At 47.6% G+C, this 15,621-nt stretch overlaps 1 protein-coding gene across 1 annotated transcript in view; it reads right to left on the reverse strand.

Annotated features, from left to right (window-relative positions):
* The window catches only part of LOC149356120 (uncharacterized), a 57,113-nt gene extending 47,983 nt beyond the window's left edge, over positions 1 to 9,130 (reverse strand). The window contains exon 1 of the mRNA XM_089576259.1: positions 8,795 to 9,130. Within this exon, the coding sequence (XP_089432385.1) occupies positions 8,795 to 9,130 (336 nt within the window). The remainder of the gene's footprint in view (positions 1 to 8,794) is intronic.
* Between the last annotated feature and the right edge of the window lie 6,491 nt (positions 9,131 to 15,621).

Below are 15,621 nucleotides of genomic sequence, written 5' to 3' on the forward strand. Positions count from 1 at the left end.
CGTTACAGCTGTCAACGAAGCAAGAAGAACCTTTGGGCCCAGCTGTGACCAAAAGCCGAACGGACACAACTCCAGGTCTCTGCGCGCAGCAGCGTTGGCTGCAACCACTACGAGACCTCTTCGGGCGGCGGACGAGCTGTTGTGACCGTACTTCTGACCACGTGGGCCCCATCAAGCAGCTACCGTGAACAATCAACAAGGCCGACAACCTCGCGACGGCGGTGGGAAGTGGGATGCTTGGAATGCCCCTCCGAGCCTCAGCGGATTAGTGTAGCAGGAATTTCAAGGGCCATTGTCAGCAGTAACCCCAGCGAAATTCCTTGAGCGGAGGTGACCACTATAGCGGCGAAGGCCGGAGACGCGCCGGAGGTATTGTCCGAGCGACCACAGTGGAGGCGACGTGCCGGCGCCGGTCACGCTGGTGGTTAAATGAAGAATTCTGTGTCCCCGACTCACGTTCTGGGCAATCGGCGGGGAAGCAAGTTCATTCACCTGCTGGAAGACTTCGGGAGATACCTTTCCCGCAGGGCTGGATGAGTCAGCATCTCCCCCTCTCATCGACCCAGCTGCGAGAGAGTGGAAAAGCCCGCACCTGCCCAGCCGTGGGTGGTAACAAGAACGTCCCCTTCGGTCCATCCGATTGGACAGTGCTCGTCGAACATTATTCCCCAGCCAGGGATCTGGGGAAACCGAACGATATTTAACTCGGCCGTGAGTGTGGCCGAGAAAAAGCCTGCTAGCTCCAGTCGACTACGGTTGACGAAGACGTTCCCCTTCCACTGAGAGCCATTCTCAGTCCCGCTCTATGTAAACAATGTAAATAATAATGTAACCATGTAATTACAGTTTTTCCTTCACTTCCCCTACTCCCCGTCTCCGGCCGACGTTTCCTTCCTCCTTCGGCAATGCGGCGGTGATCCTGGATCCGATGCCTGGTGGGACACGCTACGAGCACGGCAAAACATAACAACGGTTCTTTGGCAAAATACGGTTGGCAGGAAGCCAAAACGATCTTCCTGTCATGCCCACCTTTATGCAGCTTTATTAGACGTTGTCGATCTACAGTACCCTTAAACCTCCGAAGTAATGCAATTGCAAAGTCGCCGATGGTGAAAAACCATTGTTAGACAGGTCGTTTTTCAGAGCCCCCATAAGAATAGACTACACAGCGGCATCATGTCCTGGATTCATCGATCAGGTAAAAGAAAAGCTGGACGACTTCGGTTCAGTGGAAGATTGCGAATGATATCTCCACATTCGCAAAGACAAATCGGGCGGAGGCCAAGTTATGGACTGCATTCTTTACTGTGTCACCAGTTTTTTTGTGGAGAAAAATGCGAAAAATAACCAGTTGCTCTACTTGCTTATCGGCCTTCAGGGTAGAAAATAATTCTTTTGATAAAGCAGCTCTCACAAATGCAGTACAACAAAAGCAGCAGCATCAGTACAACAAAAGCAGTGCAAATACATTTGTCACGAGCGTTAGTGATATGAAAGGCTTCTATTATTTCTCCCCTAAGTTCAGTCTTTGCTTGTGCCAGGGTCGAGGTACTGCTGAACAAAGGCTTGCATTCGTGAGTCGCAATATGCTATGGAAGGCGGCGTCTTTCATTGTTTTGTACCGTCCTCTTATGTTCCCGCAGTCTGTCGTTGACGCACTTTCCCGCTTGTCCAATGTATACACGACCACAAGTTAAAGGAACACCTTACAACATTGGTGCCGCAACCGACATACCTTTCTTCATGCTTTTTTTCACATGACTTCCGCTTCCTGGAGAAGACAGTGCAAAAATCTCTGCCTCTCCCGTAACCGAGAGTAGAGTAAGCATGAAATGTTTACGGGCCTAATGTTATCTCGGTGGACACCCGAACCGCACCGTAAAGCAAGGGAGGAACGCCACCACCCGTTGGGGCGATGCCTTGCCCTTTGAACGCAGCGCTTCTCCCCCGGGCCCCTGTGCACCTGCGCAGCTTTGCTTCGATGCGCGAAGCCCCTAAGAGATCACGTACGACAACGAAGTGTACGTGGCATTTATGTGCTTTTTGCACGCGTTATTAGAAATCGGAAATTATAATTCCGTGCATTATCAAACGCACAGCGCGACTAATATCTTGATAAACATTGAGAAGGCACTGGCAGCAGTTATTTTTTGTGACTCGTTTGGAGACCAACCGTTGCTTGCATGCCGGTCGCGTAGGAGGGCTTAGAGAGTCTCGTTAAATCTCGTTAAGTCTCGTACGGTGCCCGGATGTTCTCGTTTCAGAGCCCGGATGACTGGAATTCAGTGCCCGGATGACTGGAATTCAGTGCCCGGATGACTGGATTTCAGTGCCCGGATGACTGGATTTCAGTGCCCGGATGAGTGGATTTCAGTGCCCGGATGAGTGGATTTCAGTGCCCGGATGAGTGGATTTCAGTGCCCGGATGATGGCTCTCGGTCTCGGCGTGACGTCACCACACTGCCGACAACGGGGGCTAAAAGCATTTCATGCTTAATACTAGACAGCGGATTGGGAGACGAGAAAAGAACCTTCATGTCATGTCTCTGGCCTATCTTCTTTAAGTTGTGGGAATTTTCTTGTGGATATACGGAATAACCTTCATGAATTCCCTGGGGCCTGTGGGGCTCGAAGGCTTCTTGTTTCCTTTTTGATCTTGTGTAGAAGACTCACTGTTACACTGCCAATGACATTGTAGGGGTAACTTGCTTTCTCGAGACGCGCGACCTGATTTCCGAAGCTGTTTTTCATGAGGTGCGGACAACTTTTGAAGAGCGCTGTTCGAAGAAGAGCCGTGTATATGCCAGATTTTATCAATTTAGAGTGGGTACTCTCATACGGAGGAAGACTCTTTTTTGTGCGTGAGTTCTATTTATAGATCGGAAGAGATCGGAAGAGGGCGCAGTGGGTGAGGGAACAAACGCGGGTTAATGACATCTTAATTGAAATCAAAAGGAATAAATGGGCTGGGGCAGGGCATGTAATGCGAAGGCAAGATAATCGCTGGTCCTTAAGGGTAACGGAGTGGACTCTAAGAGAAAGCAAACGTAGCAGGGGACGGCAGAAAGTTAGGTAGGCGGATGAGATTAAGAAGTTTGCGGTGATACAGTGGCGGCAACTGACAAAGGACAGGGTTAGTTGGAGAGACATGGGAGAGGCCTTTGCCCTTCAGTGGGTGTAGTCAGGCTGATGATGATGATGATGTGTTTATAGCGCAGGTGGGACCCGGAATCACCAAAGATGATCTGTATATCCAAGAACTGGATGCATTAGCCTCGAGGGAATTACCAGGTAAACTTCAGGCCTTTAGATTCAACGGTAAACAAATTGACAATCTCGGATGCCAAGTCATCAATATTGCAGCATGATAGAGCATCTAGACTAACTAGGTAGTCGTCAACGTACGTCACAATTTTGAGTACTGCCGTCCCTGCCAGGTTTTCCTTATCCGATTGTCCATGGAAGAATGGTACATGTCACAGAGCGCCGCTGCGACTGCAGATCCAATGCAAATTCCATCTCTCTGCACATAAGATTTTCCATGGAAGGATGTCGCTGTCGACTTCAGGCAGAATTCAAGAAGAGTGATGAAGTTGCCTGTACTAATCTGGAGGAATTTTGAAAGCTTATCTCGTTTGTGCTATTTTCTCCCTATCAGCTTTTAGAAGGCCTCCATGCGGGACAGAATAGTACAGATCCTTGACGTCTACTGAAAACGCAGAAGTGGCTGAGTCGAGTTTTTGCGATGGCCTCTGCAGAACTTTTTACCAGAAAAGGATCTTTAGGGGCAAGCTCCTGAGTTTTAGCTTTGTAAACTTATGGAATGTATATAGCCTCCCAAGTGCCTTTTTCCGAGATTATAGTCCTTAGCGGGCATTCTGGGTTTGGGTTTTACTCGAGAAGAAAACCTCCAGGAAATCTTTCATTTTTCTACATCAGCTTTTATTCTTTCAAGGGAGAGCTCCCGTAGCAGTTGCACCGCAGTCGATTTCTGTTTCTTCGGTCGAAACATCAGAGCGTTAAAATTATTGTTCGACGCTGCCTGTGCTTTTTCTTTCACGACATCACGATAAATCCCCCTTCCTTGTCAGCTTGGAGTACGGTGGCACCGTAGCGCTAAATCAACGTTGCTATCTTCACAATCGAAGGCCTTCCTTTTCGGCCGGCATCAGCAACCCGCACGAGGCAATCGACGCCATCACCAATCACTCTCACCTTCTTTGCTTAGACGCGCCGGTAGCCAAGTTCCTGACAAGTTCTAAAAGTTGAGGCCAGTTGGTGCTTTGTTCATAGCTGAACTTAGGACATTTTCTCAGGGTTCTCCTGACGTCCTCGGGTAGTGGCACATCCCCCAAGACGGTGACCATGCCTGCTGTCTCTCGCCGACTTTTTTTGTCTGGGTGGCAGTTTGGCGACTTGTGGCGCCACTGGAACTCTGTTGACTGGGCAGCTAACGTTTGTACTCTGCGAGGGGACGAGCTTGTCCTGAAGGTTCAGTGCTCTCCTTCACCGTCAGCTTGAGGCAGTCCTCCAGTAGCCGAGCCTGATTCCAGCATTAAGATTTCAGAATTTTGCAAATGCGTTTCACATGCCCCCATGTCGGATTGGTCAAACCAAAAAGCCGTCGTACCTCTATCGGTGTTTGCTTCCTTTGAATGCACTAAGTTGGAAATCTAGCTTGGCAGACGATGCTGGCGATGAAATTTACGCGCGGCTTGCCGGGTTCTACACAGGCCATCGCTGCTTTTCAAAACCTCAGCACTGCCACTTCAGCGTTTTCAATAGAGGTCGAGGAAATGTACTACTCCGTCCGTCCTTCTAGAAGGTGTTCGGGAGAAGATAGCACAAATGAGATAAGCTTTCAAAATTCCTCCGGAATCAGCACAGACAACTTCATCACTCTCCTTGAATTCTACCTGCAGTCGACAGTGATACCCTTCGATGGAAAATCTTATGTGCAGAAAGATGGAATTTGCATTGGATCTGCAGTCGCACCGGCTCTCTGTGACATACACTTTTCTTCCATGGACAACCGGATCTAGGAAAACCTGGCACGAATGGCAGTACTCAAAATTGTGAGGTACATTGAAGACTACTTAGTTAGTCTAGATGCTCCGTCAGGATGCAATATTGAATGTTTGGTGTCCGAGGTTGTCAATTTGTTCAGCATTAAATCTAAAGGCCTGAAGTTTGGCGGGAATTCCCTCGAGGCAATTGCATTAAATTCTTCGATACACAGATCCCATTTGGTGATTCCGGGTGCCACCTGTGCTATAAATACAACCCACGCACAAAAAAAGTCTCCTTCGGTATGAAAGTGCCCACTCTAAATTGACAAAACCTGGCATAGTCACGGCTCTTCTTCGATCAGCGCTCTTCAAAAGTTGTCCGCACCGAATAGAAAACAGCTTCGGAAATCAGGTCGTGCGTCTCGAGAAAGCAGGTTACCCCTAAGATGTCATCAGCAGTGTTGCAGTGAGTCTCAAACCGAAGATAAGAGAAGAGAACAGGAAGCATTCGAGCCCCACAGTCCCCAGAAAACTCATGAAGGTTATTCCGTATATCCACGAAAAATTTCCCACAACTCAAAAAACATAGGCCAGAGACATGACGCGATGATTCTTTTCTCCGCTCTTAATTGGCTGTCGAGAATTTGCACTGTCCTGTCCAGGCAGCGCAAGTCCTGTGAAAAAAAAGCATAAAAAAAAGGTATGGCGGTTGCGCCACCAACGTCGTTTACAGCATTCCTTTAACTTATGGTCGTGTTTACATTGGACAAACGGAAAATTCCTCAACAACAGACTGCGGGAACATAAGGAGACGGTACAAAACAATGAAAGACGCCACCTGCCAGAGCGTGTTGCGACTCATAAATGCAAGCGTTTGATTAGCAGCCCCTCGATCCTGGCACATGGAAAAACTAAACTTAGGAGATAAATAATAAAAGCCTTTCATATTACTAACACTGGTGACAAATGCATTTGCACTTCTTCTGTTGTTCAGCTGTACAAACAGATAAGAATCTTAGATGGACACGTGTGATTTCCTCTTCTTGTTTGCTTTACCTAGGGTTTCATGGTAGTTTTCTGTTGGCCTAGCCTTCGATTCGTGTTTCTTTAAATCTGCCTTTCTCCTCTGTTTTTTACCTTGTTACTGGTCCTTTGGTATTTAGTCCCTATGTTTCTTTCTTCATTGACACTGCTTTTGCTACGAGGAATAAACTTTACGCTGCGACCGCTCTATTGCTTTTAATTGTTTTGACACTGCTTTTGCTAAGAAATGTTTTAATGCTATGTTCATGGCTCACCTCACGCATCACCATTCCTTTTGTCTTTTTCTTTTCTTTTATATGATTGTGGTATTGAAGCGTTGTATATCAATTTTACACGTATTGCTATCCGGTGGCACACTTGATGGCGGGATGCTGACATGAACAGTGCGTGTATTTGCCTGTTAATCTTGTGATTGCCCAGCGCGGGTGTAAATGTGAACCGATGAAATGTGAACACATGAACCGATGCGAATTCCGCGTTTCTGCACGTAATATTTTTCCTGAAAACTCACAATCGTTGAAGTAAGATAAACCTTAAGCAATTCCAAAAAACCTTCAACAGAACCTTTTCTGCACCTTGCAAGTTGTCGCGTTTGTACAATTTGGCGCGAAAAGATAAGAAAAAGAAGGTTGAGTGTGGCATTAACCACAGGAATAAGTTCGTACAGTGTACATGCAATGTAATTTATCAGATTCCCCTGAGTTGTGGTAGGTTCTACATAGGGCAAACTGGCCGCTGCGTCAACATTAGATTATTAGAGCACGCAAATTCCTTAGAAGATTCAAGGGCGCAGCATCTGCCTAAGCATTGTCAAACTTGCAAGCATGATGACAAAGATTGTAATCCGCTTTTCGATAAGACTAAGATTATCGGACGCTCGAGGGATAAGAAAGAACGAGAAATTATCGAGGCCTTGGAAATCGCGAGGTTAGGGCCTGATAAGTGTATTAGCGACGCTTCAGTACACCTGTACTGCAAGGAGTTCGAGTTCCTTGATTCCACGAGATGAGTGTCGCTTCTGTTTTTTGTTTTTGTGGTTGGTGCGCATGCGCTTTGCTGCTGAAGGAAAGAGGAGTTGGTGGAATAAATCAGTTGTCAGTCTGCGTTTGTCCCGTGTGGTTCTCTTTCTTTTGTCCCGTCCTTTTGCGCAGTTACTTTTTGTTCTCACAATGACATTTGAATCCCTGCAAAACTGGGCCTCGTCAGTTCATAGCACTCTGTGGAGAAATCCCTGGTCCTCGCCGCATTAAATCAGGTACCAGCTGCGAAAATGAGTCCTTTCTAGAAGTCGCTTGGCCTCAGCTCGTGATGAAGAGACGCATGATATGCGTGGTAGCTGCATCTCGAAAGTGACCGCCAAACTTAAGCCGGGCTCGCTTCGTTTGCGCCGGTAAGTTCCCTCACGCTTGCTTCCGGTCTGACGGAAGCAAGTCTTTACCATCCAGATGGCCTGGATGTATGCCAGGGCATCGCTCTCAAAATCATCGGTAGCACTGGCTCGTCGCTTGTTTCTGGACATCGACTAATCCAGTAGTCCTGAATGTTTTAAATAGCGATATCAAAATTGGGCAAGTCCACTCACGACGGCCAGGGCATTGGGCAGCATACAGCCTGGATACCAGCTCCGCGTCCATTTGCGAGCTCACTTAGATTTTGAAGCTGTACCCGCGCAGACACTCTCCAATATTCACGGTGCTACGTTTAAGTTTTTGTCTTGATATGGGCCAGGTGACAGTTCCGCAAAATTTAGTAATTTGGGACTTGACGCCAAAATGGCCATGTTACCGCGAACCACCAAACAAGCACCTCAAACGCAAACGCCGCACCTTTTTGTGAAACTGCCACTACAAACCACATGAACAACTGCCTAATAGCAGACCGCCACTGCCGCGCAAACTGTTCTTGCTTCGCGGACGAAACTTTTCCCTGCCTGATGTGCTTCCTAAATTACGCAGCGATTATACACGAACAGTAGCTAAACCTGACGGCTAAATGAACAAATGATGACGCCTCTAATCTAGCGCGTTTCTTAGTCACATCAAAAGTGGCATTGATGAGTAAAAAGAAAGAAACCTGCAGGCTGTGCTTATCAGGGCTCTCAGAATTGACGGCCGCGTAGTTCACGGTGACTAGCCATTTCCTTGCGCCTAGCGACGAAGCAAAAGAACGCCGCCAGTCTGAGCCATCGTCGAAGGTGCCTAGTCGGAGAAAATACCAGAGACGTGTCGAGTAGTGTGCCATTGTGTTTGCAACACATCAGCAGCGGATGCTGCGTTTGACCGAGGCTTTCTGCGCTCCTCATGCGCTGTGCTTCGATTTGGGGGGATACAAAAACACCAGATTTTCTAGCGGTGCAGGGCCTTAAAAAGTAACTTTTTGCTTTAAAACCTGATACGACATCATCTTCGTAGTGTCAAAGTCGGCATTACAAACGGGCCGGCGGCTGGCGGACGCCTGCCAACGGGTCGGCGGCGGAGCCCGCTAGAACGAAACATGACGGGTGGCTGGAGCAAAAAGAACAAGGGTTATTTCGTGTCATCGGTTTTTCTAGCCAGTCAAAGAAAGCGAGAAGGAAAGGTAAGGAAAGCTGCGCTTCGCCGTGACGCTGTGTGATAAGATGAGCAGGGCGAAAGAGGGCATACGGTGGGCTGACGAAGCAGCTAGCTGTTCGCACCATACCCCTTTTCTTGGAATCCATATCTTACTACGGGTTTGCGGACACGCCTTGTCCCGCGTAGCACTGGACCTTCGCGGTCGCTGGCGGGAGGAGCCTCTGTTTCCTCCAGCTCCACGTCTGGGCGGTCTGCCGGCACTCCAGGGCTAGCAGGGGGAGCTGAAGCAGCAATGGGTACATCGATGCTTCTCCGGAGCTGGTCCATGTGACGTTGAACAACACCGTTGGCTGTCTCAACTTTCACGACACGTGAGCCCGCGGTTGCCTTCACCTCGTCAGGAGTCCATTTGTCGCCGCTGCCATAGTTACGGATGTATACCGAATCTCCTGGGCCAAAGCTCCAGCTGGCGTCTTCCCGTGACTGGGCTTGGTCGACTGTCTTGCACCTGGGCGGAAAGCACATATCTAGTCTCGTGCGCAATCGGTAACCGAGCAACATTTCGGATGGCGAGAGCCCCGAGGATAGCAGCGTGTTTCTATAGCTGCACAATATTCTTTCCGGTCCCCTTCTGAGCACCTTTTTAGTCCGCCCCTAATGGTTCGCACAGCCCGTTCAGCCAAACCGTTGCTTTGTCGGTGATACGGCAGTGTTCGAAGATGCGTCACGCCGTTCCGCTCCATAAACTGGACGAACTCCCAACCCGTAAAAGGCGTCTTATTGTTAGAGACCACTGTGCGGGGTAGACCAAACTGACCGAAAATCGTCCGGAGTGCCTCGACTGTGGTGCAGGAGGTGGCTTTGGATAGGGGTATGGCCTCGATCCACTTGCTGTGCGAGTCTAAGATGACCAGGATCACCTTATTTTGAATTGGGCCCGCAAAATCGATGTGCAACTGCGACCATCTTTCCCGAGTCTCTCGCCAGCTGACAGGTGCGTGCTTAGGCAGCATTGGAAGCGCTTGAACGCAGCTTTGACATTCCGCAGCTACCCGTTGAATATATTTTTCGAGACTGGGCAACCACAACGTAGACCACGCAATGGTCTTCATTGACGAAACACCTTGGTGTGCTGCGTGTAACAACTTCAAAAATCTTTCTCTGCCTGCTACCGGAATCACAACCCGGTGGCCCCAATGGAGGAGGTTCTGACTAACGGACAGCTCGTGGTCCTTTTTCGAGTACTCAGGCATCTCCTTCCCTTCCATAACCGCGTGCCTCGGCCAACCCTCCATGACATACCTACAGATATCTGAGAGCACTCCGTCTGCTTGGGTGAGGGCTTGCAGCTTCTGGAGCAGTCCGGAAGAAGCAGACCCGGGAAAAACCACAAAAGCCATCCCAACGGAAGACAAACTGAGAAGCAGCCATCGTCTTCAAAGGTGCTCACTTGAATACCGACTACTCCCGGACCGCACGCGAGTACAAGAGGCCTGCTCAGCGTCGACGTAAACCATTACTACGAGATCAGCCTCGATTATATTGCAGCAGGCCCCACTTCTACCCCCGTTGAACGGATCATCGGGCGTTCATCCCAAAGAATGACTGGGCCAGTTTGAACGTGCCACCGTTTTCAACAATACCAATGACCAGACAAATGTAAGGCACACTTTCTTCACCCTGGAAGGCTCAGCCGGCATTTTATATGAAAACCGCGAAGGTTCACTAGCGACGTGCGAAAACTTCAAACGGGCCTCTTTAAGACTCTCACGAGCGCAGCTGGTTCAGGAGTCCCGTACCAGCACCCAAATGATAGCGTGACAGCTTATTTGAAAGAAGAAAAAAATTGCTGACGATAACTTTACTTCTTAAGTCAAAATGTGAGCGCAGCTCACCAGCTGTTTCAGCTTTTCAATAGATTGAGGCAAAAAATTCGAGCAAGACATGTATGTAGAATTACAGACAACTTATTTTTCACACATATTCCTTCTTGAAGAAACACTCCACTAAAGTTCTTGACTGCCATGAAGGAAGCTTTTTGGGCGGAGAAATAGATGGATATATGCTCGACCTCCTGCACCAATGCCTGGTTCTCAAAGACGAGGTCTGCGCAAGTATTTCGCAAGGTTGTCACAGCTGTGGGAGCCGTTACGAGCAAGAGGAACGGGATGTTCACCTGCATAAGTGATAAATTCTCGCTTGTCTTTATGTCTACATTAAAGCCCCCACCCACCCTGCCACCCTGACAGGTGGCAGCGTTTCTGGAGCAACTTTGTCAATTCCAAAGCATGCAGCGCACATCTGTTACTACCGCCACGTAGCTTAAAGCATGATTGAGGTGTCCACTGTTCCAAGAGGGCACTTGTGTGCCTTCCCTCTGGTTCAGGTGTCCACCGAGATGTGTGAGACAGATACTGCGCATTTACTTTCCTGAAAAAAATACCGGAGACACTTTGTAAGTTCTAAACTGTGCTTGGCAAAAGCCTTGTGGTCAACCGAGTGCCGCTTCCCCTAGAATATGACCAACCCTAGGCTTCATTGATTACGAGAAAGCATTTGACTCAGTGGAAACCTCGGGTTTCGTGCAGGCATTAAAGAATCGGGGTGTAGAAGAGTGGTATGTGAAAATATTGGAAGATATTTATAACGACTGCACAGCTACCGTAATCCTCCATAAAGTCAGCAATAAAATTCCAATAAGGAAAGGTGTCAGGTAGGGAGACACGATCTCGCCAATGCTATTCACTGCCTGTTTAAAGAAAGTCCTCCGGGGCCTGAAATGGGAACATTTAAGGATAAGCGTTAGTCGAGAATACCGAAGTAATCTGCAATTTGCTGATGACGATATTGCCTTGCTAAGTCACTCAGGACATGAACTGCGAAGGATGATCAATGAGTTAGACAGGCAGAGCAGAACGATGGAGCTAAAAATTAACAAGCATAAAACAAATGTATTGTTCAACAGAATAGCAAGGGAACAGCAGTTCGGAATTGGTAGCGAGGTGCTGGAACTAGTAAGATAATATGTCTACCGACGGCAGGTAGTGACCGCTGATCCTGACCATGACAGGGAAATAACTAGAATAATAAGAATCGGATGGAGCTCATATGGCAGGTTCTCTCAGATCATGAATGGCAGTTGGCCAATATCCCTCAAGAGAAAAATCTACAACAGCTGTATCTTACCAGCACTCACCTATGGGGCAGAAACGTGGAGGCTAACCAAGAGGGTTCAGCTTAAGTTGAGAACAACGCAGCGAGCCATGGAAAGAAAAATGATAGGCGTAACGTTGAGGGATCAGAAGCGGGCACAGTGGGTGAGGGAACAAACGCGGGTTAATGACACCCTAGCCGAAATCAAGAGGAAGAAATGGGCTTGAGCAGGGCATGTAATGCGAAGGCAAGATAACCGGCTGTACTTAATGGTAACGGAGGGCATTCCATGAGAAGGCAAACGTAGCAGGGGGCGGCAGAAAGTTAGGTGAGCGAATGAGATTAAGAATTTTGCGGGGATATGAGGCCGCAACTGACAAATAACAGGGTTAATTGGAGAGACATGGGAGAGTCATTTGGCCTGCAGTGGGCGTAGTCGGGCTAATGATGATGATGATGGAGGGAAATATTTGAGATAGGGGAGTAATTACTCATTATCATCAACCCAATTCAAGCCATAATGCTACAATGAAAACCTACAAAGCTTTCTGTTGTACCGGTATGGCTGTACTTGGATGCTAATGGTTAATTACTTCTTAAAAGTAAACTACAAGCTCATCAAGTTTCTACTCGGCATATAATGTTAGCTCACCACTCAAGTATTGTGATTTAGTACTGTTTAGCTATAATAAAGGTTAAAATAAATTGTTCTAATGCAGTGCTTAATCGCTTGCTCAGCTCAGCAAAGCAATACAATGCACTCTTATGCGTAAGAACTTTCCTTACAATTTATTTCAGGTAAGATAATAATAATAAGAGGGATTTATTCATCACAACGATGAAAAGGGCCGAGGAAAAAAGCCAGCAAGGCTTGACGAGCCCTCGGCCCCTTCATATACAAAGGCATCAGGGGAACAAAGAATACATATTGTGCAACAGTACCACAATAACAAAAATAGTACTACAAACTTTTGATGCAAACATTGAATAAAAAGGAAAAATGAAAAGATTATAAACCAGACTAATTTTTGAAACACAGGAAATGTTTACAAAGGTCACGGATCGGCGTACTAATTATGTCAATATTTTTATGATGTATCTGACAATATATTTGTCAGATGATAGAGAGTTGCATTTAGGCTAAATTGCACACTGCACAAGCTAGGTCTAGCCAGCTAAACTCGTGCAATGAAAAGCTAAGCATGCATTACTGTGTCTTATCATTATTGTGTCTTATGCATTATCTGTGTCAGACTTTCCTTGGTGCTTCTCTCTTATCGTCTTTTCATCTAAGCAAGACATCAACTTCATAGCATGGCTCAGTGCGAATGCTACAAATGCATACTTTTGCATGTGACCTTTTTGTACTCAGGATAGTGTTAACAGGGCTGTTGGTTCTTCTTAAACACAAGAGCCGTCAACTTGAAGTTGCATTAAAGAGATGCCAGACATGAGAAAACCATCAATGCTTTTCTGTTTTTCTTCAGCATTCGTCGGCCTAACTTCATATTGGTCTTTTCCAGATTTCTGATGTCTGTCAATACCTCAGCTAATTTCTTTCTTTGAAAGCAGACAGGCAGTGATATACGTATATTTTGCTGAACATGTTGGTAGTCAGCAACAAATAGCACTCTAAAATTAAGGATATGTTAAGTGGTATGAACATCAGTTAACCGTTAGCAATGCTCACTTTTGCTTGCTACTTTGGGAACTCGTCATCGCTACATTCAGCCATTCTACATTTTACTGATCAGGGAAAATAACTTTAAACATTGCTTTAAGGCTGTATCAGAGAACATATGCACATATGCTTGTGACGTACTTAAACGGCTTATTTTTAATTTATTTTACTGCACGATATCATAGCTCTCATACTGGAAATTCATTTTTACAAATTCTGCTTGAGGTGTTAGTGTTTGCTCGATATAACCAGAGAATATGGCCATTACACCCTGTTTCTCTGACTATACAATTATTCTTTCTCAGCCTAAGCCAGGAGCCGTTGCCAGGTAAACCCTCCAAATTGGTTCTTGCATTTACTCTACCTGTAATCTTGTTTACTCGCTCCGAGTTCTCGTTATATTTATATTATTGAGAATGGCATGTACAGACTTTAATGCGATACAAAGGCACCCACTTTGTTTAGTACTCAAAGCGGCATTTGAGAATGCTTCGCAGTTGCACACACTATATTCCAGCTTGTATTGTACATGGCAGCCATGACATGGCCTTCAGCAGAACTTCCCATACTTGTTTTCAACGCTGCATTCTGGCTTGTGCAACTAGAATATGAGCTCAGGAAGGAATGCTAAAGAACAACTTGATGGCCCGCTGTCGCTGAGCAAAACAAAGCCATGCACTTTAGCCCAGTGATGCACGTCTAAGCCCATTTGCAGCTATTTCTATTTTGGCTTTAATTTTTTTTAACGTTTTTATTTCTGCATTTAGTAGGCCGATACCTTGCGGCAGAACTAAGGTGCTTCATGGAGATTGGGGTGGGGGAGTGGTTAAGGGTGGGGGGAGGGTGGGGCTGGGGGTGAAGGTCGGTATGCGGGTGGCGGCCCGGTGTCCGCTTCTTCCTCAAGGTAGTGTCGTCCCGAGGTCGGCTCCGCGAAGTAATGGCCTGGCCCTTCATCTTCTTTGAAAAGTGCGCCAGAGCCAGAGTGCGTCTGATGGCCCGATGTGCGATGGCGGATCGACCCATTCCTGCAGGGTTCCAGGTCGAAGCCCGCCCATGGACTTGAGTGCTCTCTCCCGTACTGCGTCAAAGTTAGGGCAGCTACACAGGAGATGTTCGGCCGTGCCTCTGGCAGGGCACGTCGGGCACTGAGGAGTCGGGTATGAGCGCGGGTTTATGAGGTGCAACTTCGCTGTTGATAGAAGCTGGCCGGTCTGGGCTCGGCGGAGGAGCACTGCCTCCACTCTCCGGAATGTGCTATGTGGACGGCGATATAGTTGCTCAGGGTTGGCCAAGTGCTGGAGTATGCTGCCACGATAGCGTTGTGCGCGATGCCATGTCTCCACCCTATCCATATGGGGTGACGACGGGTGCGCAACGTCATCAGGGGGCGAATTAGCGGAAACGAATGTGGATTCAGGCAAAGGTGCGGAAAGAGCTGCTGCGCGCGCTGCCTGGTGTGCCTTTTCGTTTCTAGTGAATACTTCGTGTGCAGGAATCCATTTGATAATTAAAGTGTAGCCCTGCTCTCGCAGGCGACGGGCTTCAGTTCGAATAGTGTTAAGAACGGATAGTCAGCTCCCCCTGCGCGGTAGGCGGTGTACGCTGCTTGTGAATCTGTGTAAACATGGTAGGTGCAAAGAGCCGGATCTTGTCTTTCTGCTATTCGAGTAATGGCAAGTCGTATAGCAATGAGTTCGAGATTCGTTACGGTGTGTTCCCCGGAAAGCCGTTGAACTACAGAGGTATCTGACACAGAGTCGTCACAAGCTATAGCGGCGCAATGTTGAAACTGAGCGGCGTCTGTGTATAGTTGGATGGCTCCTTCCTGGGCTACCTTGTATAATGTCTTCTCGTATCGTTTGGCGGCAGCTTTGCGCCTTTGAGGATTAGCCGAACTCATATTCTTTGGTAATGGCATACCATCTACTAAGTCGATCAGTTCCCATGGTGGGGCAGCGGACGAAAGTAGCTCTAAATTGTCAACGTTGTAGCCTATTGTCCGCAGGATCTGTCAGCCAGCCGCTGTGAGAGACGGACTCGCTGGGCTAGCAATTGCTGCTGTGCCAGATCCTGCACGGCATTGATTTTGCTGCATGAATGTCGGTTCACTACTGGGCAGTACTGCGGCAGACCAGTAACCAGGCGTATCGCCTTGCGATTGATTCGCTCAAGCTGAAGGCGA

This window comes from Amblyomma mixtum, chromosome 3, assembly GCF_055824585.1.
Source record: "Amblyomma mixtum isolate Tamu chromosome 3, ASM5582458v1, whole genome shotgun sequence".
In the NCBI taxonomy this organism is placed as follows: domain Eukaryota; kingdom Metazoa; phylum Arthropoda; class Arachnida; order Ixodida; family Ixodidae; genus Amblyomma; species Amblyomma mixtum.